The 14,867-nt window shown below is 38.0% G+C and overlaps 1 protein-coding gene across 1 annotated transcript; it reads left to right on the top strand.

Moving 5' to 3' along the window:
* The first annotated feature begins 525 nt into the window (after window positions 1-525).
* Window positions 526-9,988, top strand: LOC149821590 (uncharacterized). Its single transcript, XM_089980763.1, has 6 exons — window positions 526-914; window positions 5,614-5,840; window positions 8,558-8,809; window positions 8,895-8,981; window positions 9,053-9,186; window positions 9,602-9,988. The coding sequence occupies exons 2-6, from the start codon at window positions 5,631-5,633 to the stop codon at window positions 9,702-9,704; spliced, it is 786 nt and encodes a 261-aa protein (XP_089836889.1). The 5' UTR covers window positions 526-914; window positions 5,614-5,630; the 3' UTR covers window positions 9,705-9,988.
* Window positions 9,989-14,867: the final 4,879 nt, after the last annotated feature.

The raw sequence follows: 14,867 nt of genomic DNA, 5'->3' as shown, positions 1-14,867 counted from the left end.
CTATTTGTTTCAATTATCATTAAGAGAAGACTTAGCCTTAATGGCTAGGGCTGGTAAACGAGCTGATCGGACAGAACAAGGTATGTTAAGGCTAGGCTTGTTTTTCAGTGGATTAAGCTCGTGGCTCGATTCATGTTTATTTTTAGCCGGGCAAAGCTTGAGGTCAGCTTATCCCTGAATGAAACGAGCGGAACACAAACTGGCTCGTGTAAAAACATTTCATGTTAATTATACATGCAATATATATTTATATATTATATTTATATATATTATATATTATACTTAATAGTTTGTATTTTATGCATAGATTTTTTATTCACCTTTTTCGTTTTATGTATTTTTATATATTACACTTAAAATATATATTTTGCATAAAAAATATACTTTTTTTTTTATCTATACAAGCTCTCAGTCGTTGAGCCAACACTAAGGCTGCACAACAAAGACCCGAGCTTGGCTCTGTTAAGCTCGATCCATAGTTTCGTTCAAGCTTTTAAATGAGCTGAGCTTGTACATGGCAGGCTCGGACGAGCAAACTAACCGAGCCTGATCAGCTTACTGAGTTCGATGAGCTCGAGGCTTACACGAATTTTGGACCAGCCCCGCCCTCTTCACCACTTCTCGAGTAGGGTTTTTCAGTTTTTCTGATCTCCCCTTCCCATTGCCCCTTCGACCTTCGTCCCCTGTGCCTCACGGCGCCGTCGCCCACCACCACAGTCCCGCCGCACCTTCGGTTCGTTGTGCATAAGTGCATTCGTCTCCTGTGCCTCCCGGCGGTCTCCCACGACCACAGTCCCGGCGGTCTGTCAGCGGTACACTGTGCCTCCCGGCAGTCCCACCACCACCACCTGTGCCTCCCGGCGGTCCCCTGTGCCTCCTGGCAGTCCCACCACCACCACCTGTGACTCCCGGCGGTACAGTTTGTTTTCCCATCAGACACTGTTTGGGCTTTTTCTTCTGTTCCCATTTAAGAAAACAAGTTTGTGAGGTAGATAAGATGCAGCCTTGCAAGTTTCTTTCTATAATTGTGTCTATTTTTGCAAGCATGAATTGAATGTTAAAACATTTGAGGTTTATCATGGATCTGACCAATGTTTAATATGCTGTTTTTCATGTATAAATATTGAAATCCTCTTTCATTATGACAAAGTCTGAAATTGAAGAGTGTATGGCTGAATTACATCTCGAGTCTCCTACACGCCTAGTCACCTACTAGGTTCATTTGCTGTTTCAGTTGATGCACTCATTTTCAACACATCGACTAAAGCTCATGCTTTATTCATTCTTTCATATGGTATTGAAACTCTGCTTTTGGTGCCTGTAATCTCCGCAGGAATTCCTCGTAGGTTTGCGTTGCTCGTCTCTGTTGTGATTTTTCATTGATGTGCATGTATTTTGTCTTGTCTCATCCCGATTTACTTGTATGTTGAATAATTGATTGTTTGTATTGGCTGGAGTTCACTGTGGGGTGGAGAGTGGGGACATGCTGGGGATGGTTTCTCTGTTCCTCATTGAAAAACAATAATTGATTGTTTATGTATGTTTGCATCTCGTGTGATTTCTGTGTATGGTTAGTGGTGTATTGATGTTTGCAAATTGTAATCTGTCTAAGTGCCATAAAAATTTTAGTGTGGTGTTCTTCTTATATATAGTTTTTTGAGTGAGTGCTTAGTGTTTGTTCTTTTATGTGATCAGGATGATACCAGGTTGGTTTTCTAGTTTTTGTTTTTTTTAATGAATGATTTGATGCTTTGTTTCATGGTGGTGGTGTAATAAAGTCTTTTTAGTGTTTGTTCATGGTGGTGTTTGTTTTTTTCTTATGATGCTTTGTTGCATGAATCATTTGTACGTGTTTATGCATCATATTATATGATATGTTATATTTTACAGAAAATTAGAAAATATCATCACAAGAAGAAAGATATGTTGCAAAAGGAAACAACCAATGGGGCAAGAAAAGAATTGTGGCACATCTTCAAGGTAGAATCCTTCAGATGTGCCTATTATTTCAACTCAGATGTCTACATGTGATTATAGGGTCCAACAACCTAGTTTTCCAAAAGATGGGAGAAATGAAAGAGCCCAAGCACAAGTAGAGCAAGACAAGTATTTAGAGATTGAAGATGATGCATAAGTAGAAGCTTCTGCGAAAAGGAAGAGAATAAAAACTTTATCTGTATGGGATCGCTTCATGGAGTTTACAGATATTAAGGGTGTGAGGAAGGTGAAGTGTAAGCATTGCCCTACTGTTTTATTGTTTTTTAAAAATGAGTGTACGACAACTATGCTGAGGCATAATAAGAGGAGATGTAGAGGATGTATTGCCAAGCAAAAACAACAAGTATTAACTTTTGGTGGACACAGATCAGAAATTTCTTGTGATTTGGTTGTTGCAAGTGGAAAGCTTGAGATAAACATAGAAACGAAACTCATAGCATCGATGGTCGTGAAATATGAATATCTTTTTCGAATGGTAGAGCATGATGAGTTCAATACAATATTAAAGTATTACAATCCAAAACATCAACCAATATCGTGTACTACCAATAAAAAGGACATTATAAAATTATTTAAGGAGGAGAAGACAAAGTTGAAAAAAAAATTTAGTGGTATGGATAGAATATGCCTCACTACAGATATGTAGACTTCTTGTCAGATTCTCCTATTTGTGTTTGACAACTCACTTAATTGATAAAGATTGGAGGTTACAAAATCATATAATTTTCAATGAAGTAGAACTTCACTCCAGAAAATCTCTAGCCACCATTATTCTTAAGAGTTTTAATGAGTGAGACATTAAGAATTTATTTTTTTTACAATGATAGTAGACAATGCATCTAATAATGATGTGCTTGTGAGGACAATCAAGGAGAATATGGAGAAAAGTGGTTCAAATTCTTTTTATGGTGGCATGTTATTTAATGTGAGATGTGTGTACATATTGAATTTGATAGCGCATGACGGACTTGAAGAAATGAAGGAGAAAATCTATTTTGTTAGATAGAGCATCAAGTATATGAAGATTTCTCCTTCAAAACTTCATGATTTTTGAATTGTTGCAAATGAATTAGATGCTTTTTTATCAAAAAAGTAATTTTTGGATGCTCCCACTCGATGAAACTCCACATACCTTATGTTGGAATATGCCTTGATATACAAGGATGTCTTTGCCCATTATAAGGCGCATGATCCAAATTTTCGTTAGGTGATTGAAGAAGAAGATTGAAATAAGGTATCAGTCATATGTAGTTTTTTTGAAGTATTCTATAATGTTACTTGCATTTTCTCGAGGGTGCATTACCCAACTTTAAACTTATTTTTTCTTGAGATTGCAAAGGTCAAAGCAATCTTAGATGATCGTGTTAATAATCATTTTGGGGTTTTGAGATCTATGGCAAAAAAATGAAAGATAAGTTTGAAAAGTATTTGCAAAGTTTATAAAAACACTCATGCTGGTGCCAAACTTTAGAGGACAATATCCACATATATGCACACAAGATATATATATATATATATATATATATATACCGAGTCCCCTTGTCCAAAATTTTTAAAATTGCGCTGCACCCGTGTCACACCTGCACCCGCACCCGCACCCATGTGACATAGATATGAACATATATTTGGAAGAAGGATTGGTTAAGCAAAAACCCGAAACTTCTAGACAGTTTGACATTTTGGAAGGACATATAATTGGAAGAGTAGCGTTTACGAGCTATTGCACACGAGCTGGGCTCAAGCCCAAGCTCAGCTCACCCAATAAATTCGATGTACAGGCTCGGCTTGAGCCTAAACCCACTGGTGTTCAGGCTCGGCTCGTGCCGAGTATCATGACTTGGTGGTGAATCTCTGTCAGTCTCTCTGTCTATGACGACCGAAAAAGGGGAGGTGGGTTGGATCTTTGAGAATGAACTCTGGTTCATGTTTAGATGGGGATTATTTTTGGGGTTTTAGTTTTCTAGTGTAGAGGCTATTTGGGGTTATAAAATACGTTTATTTGGGGTTCTGATTTTTAGAGTTCCTATTTTGGGCATGGATGAATGATGGGTAAATTTGTTTAATTTTCTTGTGAATTAATTTGTTTAATTTTCTTGTAAATCAATGTGTTTAATTTGTTCATACTTGTTAGTTGTTGCTTGTTAATGATTAACTGAATGATAATTTAGAATTTAGAATTTTTTGCACTGTTTGTCCTTCATATTTTTTCTGTTCCAACAATTTTTTACTCCACCAATGCCGGTCCCCAACCCGGATGCAAAAGGAGGGGAAAACATTGTTGTACACCACATGATATAATGTTGCCTATGAGTCACCACACAAATTTCCATCCTCTATGTGCAGCATTGAAATAAGTGGAAATGACAGTCAATCTATCTCTCATATGTGCTATGAAGCCAGAATCAATTGTTGATGCTCAAGAAGAATTCAACAATAGAAAATGTGCTGCTTGTAAAAGCAACTCTTACAATGTAACTTGGATCATTAAGTTTTAACTTTCATTCATAATAATGTGAATGATGTGAAATTTTCATGTTTCTGTTAAGCTTAGTTGTTGATATAGCTTCTTTTTATTTGATTTCTTGATGGAATTTAGATATTATGCACAGGTGACAGTTTTGCTTTTGGTATTTTGTAGAAGCCATAAATATATGTATGTTTTTTTTATTTTTTGAATTCTTGAAATATAGATGCTAAAAGAATATGCTTGGGACTTTCATACATGGTTTCTGTTCAGCTTACTTGTTGATATATTTTCTTTTTATTAAGTTGCTGGATGGAATTTAGATGTTATGCAGATGTGAAAATTTTGCTTCTTGTTATTTGGTAGAAGCCATAAATGTATATATGGTTTTTCGTCTTTCTGATTTCTTGAAATGGTGGCTAAAGAATATGCTTGCTTGGGATTTTTATTCATGTCATTGTAACAGATTCTTTTGTTCTGTAGAAGGATTTTTTTTTGGGGTGGGGTGGGGGGGGGTTGTTTGATTTGAGCATGTGAACTGTGAAGATGTGTGATGTTTGTGGTTGGTTGACTAGGGTTTGTGTGTGTGTGTGTGTATTGAATGTTCTGTTATAACTTATGACCTGTCTATAGCATATAAGAAGGTATCGGTTTCAAATTCGGATGATGGTTGTCCATTGCCTGATTCGGATTTGAATTTGAATTCGGGTGATAGTTGTCCATTGTCGGATTTGGATATGACTGAATCCGTGCCTTTATGTGGATTTTTGTTTGAATTTGGGTATGATTATAGTTGTCGGATTTGGTATTAGCCACATCTGATCTGAATCCGATCCGTTTGCATCCCTAAATACACCTCTCTCTATTTCAAGAAAGAAGAAACAATGAAAGAAAAGATGGACAACAAACCCATAGTTTTGATTTCTTCCGTGTGATTGGTTCCATCCCTATCCTTTATTTCTCATTCTTCTCTTAACAAAATTTCCCCACCGGAAAACCATTTTCCAATCTTTCTGCTGCCGAAAAACCATCCTCCAGTTGCCTCTCGGATTGCTCTGGCTCTATTTTGAGATGGTTTTACTCTTGAATGTAGTTTCCCTTCTTATATTAAGTAAATCACCAGTGTTTTTTTTCCTTTCTTGATGGAACAGTTTGGTACCTCAAAAGTATGCACTCTCTCCAGAGAAACTTGTTGGTCGCTGGAAAACGTCTGTGTGGCCGATGCCCGAGAATTTGCAACCCTGCTTCAGATCCCTTGAACCCTTGCGCTTTTCTGTGTAATGATGGGGCTGCCTCAGGTTTTTGTCGATGGATCGCTAGTGCTTCAAACGGTAGTGCATTCCCGTTCAACGATCTTTCAACGAGGATTGGGATTTCGGTATGTTTTATTTCACTTGTATTTTTTGCTTTGTTGTAATACGGTGGTACACTTCTTCAATTGTTTCATTGTTGTTCTGAAGTATTGTTCATGTGGGAAAATCATCATCAGTTGTTCATGTAATTAATCTTTGAATAGTTATGTGTTCTAGCTTCAGTGATACTTGAGAATCATATTTTGTGTGATTTATTGGGTTTTAACTTTTAATAGTTATTGATTTGAAGTATTCTTTTTTCTTGATGCTTTGATTTTTCCTTTTCTATTTTGGGGTTACAAGTGATTTGTTCACCACTTAGTTGTGAACCCTATGATTGATCCTGGATTATTATTGTGTCAGTTCCTAATGGTTTTTCAATCGTCAGTTTCTTGCATAAATGGGGGATGACCACCATACCATAGGCAAACTGGACCTTCTGCCTAAATATGGTTGTGAGTAGCAACCACATGCCCATTATCTTTTTTTCTTTTTCCCATGCTCATGCCAATGCAGTCAACAGGATGCTGAATCTCAGTAGCCAATCCGTTCAGCATCGTGACTGAGTTAGGTACACCATCATTCTTTTTTGCCCATGAAATGTTCATTGATTCATGTATAAGTGCTTTATCCTATCCTCTTTTCCTTAAACTAACTTCCCAAAAGATAGCATTCTTAGATATGGCTTGGAAAAGAGCATATTGTAACAGCTTGGGTTCAGTTTTCACAGCAAACAAACTAAATTGAATAGCTACCAAGCTGAACTTTGGATCCACTACTCATCTGAAGAATCGTCTACCATGAATGTATATTCCCCCACTGGAAATTTTCTCGAATACTCTGCATCATGATGTAAATCAGTAAATGGTGCTTAAGCCCTCCCGCAGCATGTACAGGCATAGTTGCCAGTTTGTGTGACAGAATCTCGTCCATCATGGATTATCCATTTTGTGCTGCCAGACAACATTTAAATATCTGTATATACAAAAACAAAAAGATTCAGAGCTAAGTTACTTGCCTTCTGTTCGATTCGGATTCCATATTTTTAACCTTTATCCTGCCCTAACCAACATGGCAATGATCTCAGCAGAGAAAGTGGGTCGAGGCACCTACTTCTGGTCTGGAGTCTGGAGTCTGGACAGGGTTTTATGTGCAATCCTGCTATAGTGGTGGTGCATGGTTTAGAGTCTTTAGACTTTTTTTCTTTCCAAGTTTCAGCACTTACATTATTGCAGGGGTTAAAGTTTTTCCTTGAATATTCTGATTGCAGTCCATCAACTGGAAATGATGTGCAAATATTGGGTGTCAATAGCCAGTTGTGTTTGCAATAACACTTTACTGTGTGATCATCTTATTGGTTCATAGGGATATTTTTCTAATTAGTGATTGTTGTTATCACCTGGTTTATCCTTGGATCATCTTAGGATATATGACTTCTTGGGTTTCCTGGCCTTGCACTTCGTTTTTCATTTTATTATTTTATTATTTTGCTTTTGACTTCAGTAAAAAAGGTTGATCTTGTTAGAATCTAGATGCATCACGACTGTGCTATAGAACTTAATTAAGTTTAATTGTTTGGGTGAATAGTGAGTATCTGACAACATGGAAATTTAGATGCATGATCAACACATGACTAGTTTCCCAAATTCTGGAGTTATGACACTGAAAGCAGTGATAAACAAAAGAAATGAAATTAAACCTGGTTGTAAACAAAAATACAGCACTGTGAGCTAGACTTTACTTTTGCAGTTCCATGCTTGGTGAAGTTAGGGTGTTTACATTCACAAATATGCTTTAAATCTCCCTAATTATAGAAGGGGCATACTCTATGTTGAGCTTTACCTAACCTTCCCCAGCATCTCAATGTAGGTCATTCTATTTGTGGAATTGAATGATCCATGGCCAACCTCGTGCAGTTGGAAGAGGCTTAATGATGATGTTGGACAGTCCATGTTATTTCTGATTCACTGTAATAGATAGGTACATGTTAGGAGAGGGATGGCTTAATCATCTTAAATAGTAACTTACAAGTATGTAGAAATTGTCAGGAAGCGAGAGCATGAATACTGAAAAAGCAACATAGAAATGCCTAAAAGGTGTGTTAGGAGCTTGCTCTGTTAAGAGTTTGGTATACCTAGTTTATGTCCATTTGCATGTTTAGCTTATGAATCAAGTACTGACCTCTATGGTTGGTAAGGCCTTCTTTAATACTTGGTTGTGCATGGGGAATGTCACTCCTTACGAGTGTCTCATGATCTCATCATTTATTGCATAAGGGTCTAGCTTAACCCTCACTGTCATGTCTTCAAGCTTCATGATGAAGTCATGGGTGCTAGTTCTCCACTATACTATTCGGGTTGCTGCGTAATTCATCTTCAGCGTATTTGCATAAGTTTTCATGAGTCTGTATCATACCCCAAGATCACTTAAGATGTCTAATAGTTAAGAATAATAATAAATAAATATCTATACCTAGTTTCTCATAAGAGAGGGCCTTATTTTCATTCTGGCAACTTGCTAGTTAAAGAAATTTGGTCCTAGACTGGCTTACCTAGTAAGGCATATTCCTTCTCCAAAAAATTACATAGGGCCATAGGGGATGATTTTGATGAAGGCCACAACGATGTTCAAGTCCTGTGACTGAAAACCATGTTCATTTTATTGTTTCCTTTTTAGTGTCCTTCACCTTGATGTATGTTCATTTTGTTCCAAGCACTCTTATTCTAATGTTGTACTTGTTCAGGATATGAGTTTTAGTGCTCACACACAGTCATTGATGCCTCAAGCTGGTAGAAGATTGCTATCTTCCTGTGGGGTTCCACATCTGGAATTATTCAGGTCAGGCATTCTGGGGCTTGCTGAGAACAGTAGATTATTCTCAGCAGCTACACAGCCTGAAGAATCTACTGAGAGTGATGAGCCTACCGTTATCCCAGATTTAGCTCCACGTGTCAAATTTAAGAGGCTTAATAAAACAGCAAAACACATAATGCAGGTATATTTCTGTTGCATATTTAACTCGTCAAGTACCAATGTTTTAGCTCCCTGCATGATAGACAAGGTTGTAATTTCTGTTTCAGATTTTGGATAAGGAGGCAGTGGAAGAAGTGAAAGGGCAAAGAGATATACCTGATATAAGACCTGGCTATATAGTGCAACTTAAAGTGGTAGGAATGTGGTGCTTATAGTGGTGTGAATTTGACATTCTCTTTCTAGTTCTAACCTTTGATATGAACAGGAAGTACCTGAAAACAAGCGCCGTGCTTCAGTGTTAAAAGGCATTGTTATTGCAAGGAGAAATTCAGGATTGAATTCAACTTTCAGAATACGAAGATTGGTAGCTGGTGTTGGTGTGGAATCTGTTTATCCTCTGTAAGTAACAAGTCTTTCATTTTATGTTTGTCTATCAATCAGTTACTACTGAAACTATGCATTGCTGTAAGCTTGTTTTCATTGCAAATCTTTTTTTTCCACTTCTCCATATATTCTGTGTCTGAAGACTTGGTGCCTTGGTATAGGGGCTCTGCTAACCAGCTCTAATTGGCACCAAATTCCAGTTTTGATTGTACTGAATTGGAGATTCGCTGCTTTGGAATGACTTTGATTCCCTCGATGCATTTCAGAACCAATTTGGCAATAAAACTCTATTATCTTGAGTTGTTTACAAATTGAACTGCAAACTTGCTCATAGATTTCATATGCTGGATTATCCAATTTGTTTTTGATGAATCATAGCTCAGCGTGTTGCTATGTGTTAATCTTTGTTTGAATCATTATTTTCATGCAGCTACTCCCCAAATATAAAGGAAATCAAAGTTTTGGACAAGAAGAAAGTAAGAAGAGCTAAGCTGTATTATTTGAGGGACAAAATGAATGCACTCAAGAAATAGAGAATTCTGTAGCAAAGAAACCATCCTGTGAAAGTTTGAATTTTAACATGTTAACAAATGCTAGGCCGCCTGCCTCGGCTCTGTTTTACCAACAGATCTCCTGGAACAGCCTGTCCATGCCAGCTCAGCTCAAGCACATAGTGAGGAAACACCAAGGCTCCAAACCCTCTTTACATTTATGAATCATCAGTTAAGGTGATGTAGAGACCGGATGTGAATAATTATTGTGATTGGAAGAAATTTTGTTTGAGTGTTGTTATTGAACAAGTCTTTATGTGCTCAAACCGAGCAATCTCTTTTCTTGATTTCATGCAAAGGATGTCCTTTTTCTTACGTGTTAAATGGTTTTCCAGCATTGGTGGCACTGTGGGTTCACGTTGGTTGTATCGGAGCATGATTAAGCTTGAACCATCATTTCAATCTTCTAGATCTATTTCATGCATCATGTGAGGAAAATGGTTTGATGGTACTGTTTACAAGTTCGATGTATGGATCTGCGTTGGTAGAATGCTTCTCTTGCATGTTAAGCCTTTCATTCTAGAGCTATTAGCTAAATATGCCATTTTGAGGTTCTGCTCTGGAAAACGATTGCACCTCTGTAAACCATGTACCTTGTTTTTTAGTACCTCCAGGGGTAGTGACATAGGGTATTCATTTTAGCTCAATGAAACAATGCTTGATGTGCTTTGGAATAAGACTTCATTCAAGGAACTGGGATTCTGGAGGCATGTTTGTGTTCCTTTTATAATTTAGTCAGTGTCCCTTTATCTTAAGATCATTTGTTTAATTGCTCAAGTTGCCCTTTGAATTGTTGTAGTTAACAGGCACTGCAAGTAGGCCTAGAGATATCCTCTTTGGAAGCCATAAAACCTGTGTTTCATTACTTCATTTTCTTGAGTAGATTTTATTTTTGTGATTCAGCCCCTATTTTCCAAGAATGACAGCCTGAGTTGGTGATGGTGCGATGCTAGCCTCTTGATGCTCGTGCCACATTTTGATGTAGCCATCAATTGCTTGATTTACTGCAAAGCATTGCTGTTCTTTTACTTCTGTTTTATCATCTTGCTCACTTTATTTATAAGGTGCACCTGCTCTGAGATGAAGATGCATGAGATTTTGAGATGATAAAAGTGAACAACTTTGTAATCTACTGAAGTTTCGTTTTCCCATTGAAGCAAAATTTTATTTTTTCTGTAAAGGCTTTAGAGTTTTTTTTTCACAAGGTAACAGAACCTTACAAGGTGTTTGAGAGCCTCGGATTTCAGATCCAAGGATCTGAGGTGGTGTGGGGCATGCGGTATGCGAAGATCCGAGGTGCCTCAAATGTTTGATCTCATGTCACGGATCTAAGATCTCAGATATAAATGGTGTGAGACTTCTGACCTCAGATCCTTGTAGCCTTCTTCAAGTCTGATGCATTTCATAGCAAATCAGTTCACGAATACAAGTAACCAAGTCATAAATCGTTTGTCCAAGTATGTATATGAAAATAAATCCACGTTCATTGTGTGTGTGTGTGTGTGTGTGCTTTTTTTACTCATGGCTAAGCTGATGTATTTAGAACCCTAAATGAACAGGGAAACCTGCCATTATTTTGTTACTTTTATCTTATAATTTTGCTATAGCAGTGATGGCTAATTTGTAAAGTATCATTTTTTCATATTGATGCATAATTCGCTTCTAATTCTGCTTGGCCTTGAAGGGGTTCAAGTGTAATGATATTGTTGCTATTTTTTTGTTTTCTATTATTTTACTTCTTTTTGCATTTTTTATTGTAATTTATTTTAATTTTAAAAGTCGTGGTCTTTCTGATCCTTTTCAAACTAAAAAACCTGAAGTGAGAATTAGAAACCTTAGTTCTCCATAACTATTACATTCATTTAGTTCCTCTTCAAATTCTATTTTTCAAATAATCCCTTGAAGGAGTGCCACAAAACTCACTATTCAGTTTTTTCTTAGGCTAAAAAAAGAACAACTGTGCAATTCATTTAATATTTCCTCTTCAAATTCTGTTTTTCAATAGTTCCTTTAAGCAGTCTCACAAAACTTGCTGTTCAGTTTTCTCTTGGCCCAAAAAATAAACCCTGTTATTACCAGCTTAGGCATCCAGTGGGTATTTTGATTATCGAAGTTGGGATGGGGGGATATGGGATACACATATTAGGTGAAACCAATAAGACTTGAGGGCATAAATCAAGTTGGGCTGAAACCTTGATTAAAAGAAAGTTCAATATGTCCTGATCTAACCTGACCTGAGCCTATTTAGGTTCAATATGATAGACTCAACCTAACCCTTCAATAAGAAATACCCAAGAGACTGATTGCAAATGTTAATTTTTTGTTTCTTTTAAAGATGCAAATTAGCGCTTATGAGTCGTCATTCATGATTCTGTAACTTCTTAATTGCATACTTATTTTGCAAATGCCTCAGGTACATAACCAGAGTAATATGAAATCTAACTTCACAACTTATACATATTTCTGTTTATGGACGATGCAATCAATTATGATGGATTTAGGTGCTATTTTTGAAAATCACAATACTAAAGTCCAGGTGCCTGTTTATTTTTAAGTTCGGGTGAGTAGGGCCGACCAACCCATCAGGGTATACCTGAACCCACCAAAATATCACATTGCTGGGTTCAGGTTTTGTCGGGTCACAAAAATGTAATCTCAGACCCAGATCTGCAAATTTTTAGAAATTTATTTTTACTGAAAATACATATAAAACACTCAGGTATCCGGTAAAAAAGCTGGGTCAGGTCGACCCATCAAAAATCATATCCCAATCCTGACCCGCATATTGGTTGGGTTGGGGTCGGGCCTACCCAAATATTATTCTGGTTGGCACTTTTCATGCTCATACCTAGGGGTGTCAATGGGTCTGGTTTACCCGAACCCAACCCAAACAAAACCCTATAGGGTCCAGGTATGGTGACAAATAAGAAGACCCGGGTCCGGACCCAAAGGTCTGATTTACATGGACCCGGGTATATATAGTTTGTGAAAATTTATACCAGACCCTGGCCCACCACGAGTTTCGATTAATACCCACAATTTTTTAATTTAAAAATGACTAAATATATCCTTCTCTGGTTCATGTAGCTCTTACTAGGTCCGGGTATGGTTTCTCTTATAGTAGACCTGATTAGACCCTAGTCTGGACCTGATACCATACCCAAAAATCTAGTCTAAGTCTGGTTCCACCTAGGTTCGAACCAAACCCAACCCGTTGACACCCCTACTTAAGGATGGCATGCATTGGCCCGGGGGAGAACGTGGCCCCGTTGTGTCTCACCCCGTTTGGACCAGGGATGGAGGACATGAAACGAGGAATGGACCAGGGATGGATGTTAAAATAAAAACCCGTGCAAGGATGGACTTACTCTTGCCTCCGCCCCATCTCACCCTGTCGTTAAAGAAATTATTATTATACCCTTTTATATATATAACCCTAACATAAAACCCTTTCTCAAATCTCTCATCTCTCCTTCCTCTAACGAGTCATGTGAGCTCCCATTTTTCTCCTCTCTTTCCTCTGACAGAGGAAGGCGGCAACGTCCAAAGGACCGGGGAAATGGGACCCTGTCCTACCCTGTTTGGACTGAAGATGGGGGTCATGAAACGAAGAATGGATCAAGGATGAAGGTTAAAATCAAAACCCGTGTAGAAATGAAGGCAAAGATGGAGGGCAAAATTTTGAGACGGGGGCACGGGTGGAGACGTTGTCCCCCTCTCCTACCCCGGTCCACTGCCATCCCTACCCCTACTCATACGTAGGGGTGCCAAAGGGTTTGGTTTGGTTCTGACCAAAGTGAAACCAAACCCAGGCCTGTTTTGAGATGATGGTACCAGATTTGGATCTGAGTCCAATCAGATCCACCATAAGAGAAACCATACCGGGATCTTATAAGAATTACATGAACCAAACCCGAACCATATTGGATAAAATAGTATTTTTTTATATCTTTTTTACATTGAAAATTTGTGAATCTTAGTCGGGTTGGGCCCGGGTTTGGTATGAAATTTCACAAACCATACCTGTCTCCATACATTAATCAGCCCGGATTCTAATAGGACCTTCTCATTTATTATCAAACCCTGACCTTATAGGGTTTGGTTTGGGCTGGGTTCGGGTCAAAACCCCGCCCATTGACACCCCTACTCATACCCAATAAGGTACCCGGTACAAACTTGACACGTTGACAGCCCTAGGTGTTAGGTGCCAATTGATTGTGACACATCTGTTGCGTTGTTTGCATCCTTAATGGCTTAACAGATTTACATTGGCAAGCCTCTAATAAACAGATTTGAAGCCGTGTGTCCATACCTTTCAGAGGTGGGGCACATACGTAAGACCCCACCTGAGGTTTTCCTCGCTTGGACAAGGGTTCCTCATCATAAAAAACAATAAACAGATTTGAAGCCAGCCTTCCTGAATGCCCATAGGTTGGACATGATAATATGAGTCATCTGGAGGTTATATCCTACTTTGGTGCTTGAGCTAACATGATAGTGAACACGACTGACTCCACTCATCTTCAATTAAACAACTGAGTCAAGTGAATTTGCTTTAGATTGTAAAATAAGTGGTTCCCCTATGAACCTAACCACGAGCTAGTCCCTTAAGAATTTTACATTAGACTCGTATTAGGTAGTTTCTTACGTAGTTGTATCTTGGTTAGACTTTGGCTATGAGTGATAATGCGTATAACAATATGTAAACACAAAAAATTTACAAAATCTTTAAGGATGACAAGCCCTCATGCTAGGGGAATAAAATCCTTTCAAAAAGAATAAAAAAGCCCCATTTTGGTCATGGGATGACAAACCCAATTTGCGATACCGCACCGAATGTCAAATCCAATTTGCGGTCCCGATAGGATGGCAAACCGGCTTTGTCGCTCGGTCTTATTTGACACATGCGCCATTAGGGGCGTAGATAAACCTCCTAGAAAAGGTATAGCCCAATTGGCCTCAACCTTATCATGTGCATTTTGTATGAGATTCTTTATGAATGAGTCTCTTATATCTTCACGAGAATAAGCACATATTCATTTGGGTGGTATTAAAATTTAAAAAACTTTGGATGAGAGAAATCAAGATCTAGAAATCCTTTGTAGTTGTGTTGGCTATAGAGAAAGAGCCTTACTTTGTACTTTG

This window comes from Nuphar pumila, chromosome 11 (assembly GCF_984573655.1).
Source record: "Nuphar pumila chromosome 11, dmNupPumi1.hap1.1, whole genome shotgun sequence".
Taxonomy (NCBI): domain Eukaryota; kingdom Viridiplantae; phylum Streptophyta; class Magnoliopsida; order Nymphaeales; family Nymphaeaceae; genus Nuphar; species Nuphar pumila.
The sequence above is the reverse complement of the archived record's forward strand: the minus strand, read 5'-3'. Positions and strand labels throughout refer to the sequence as shown.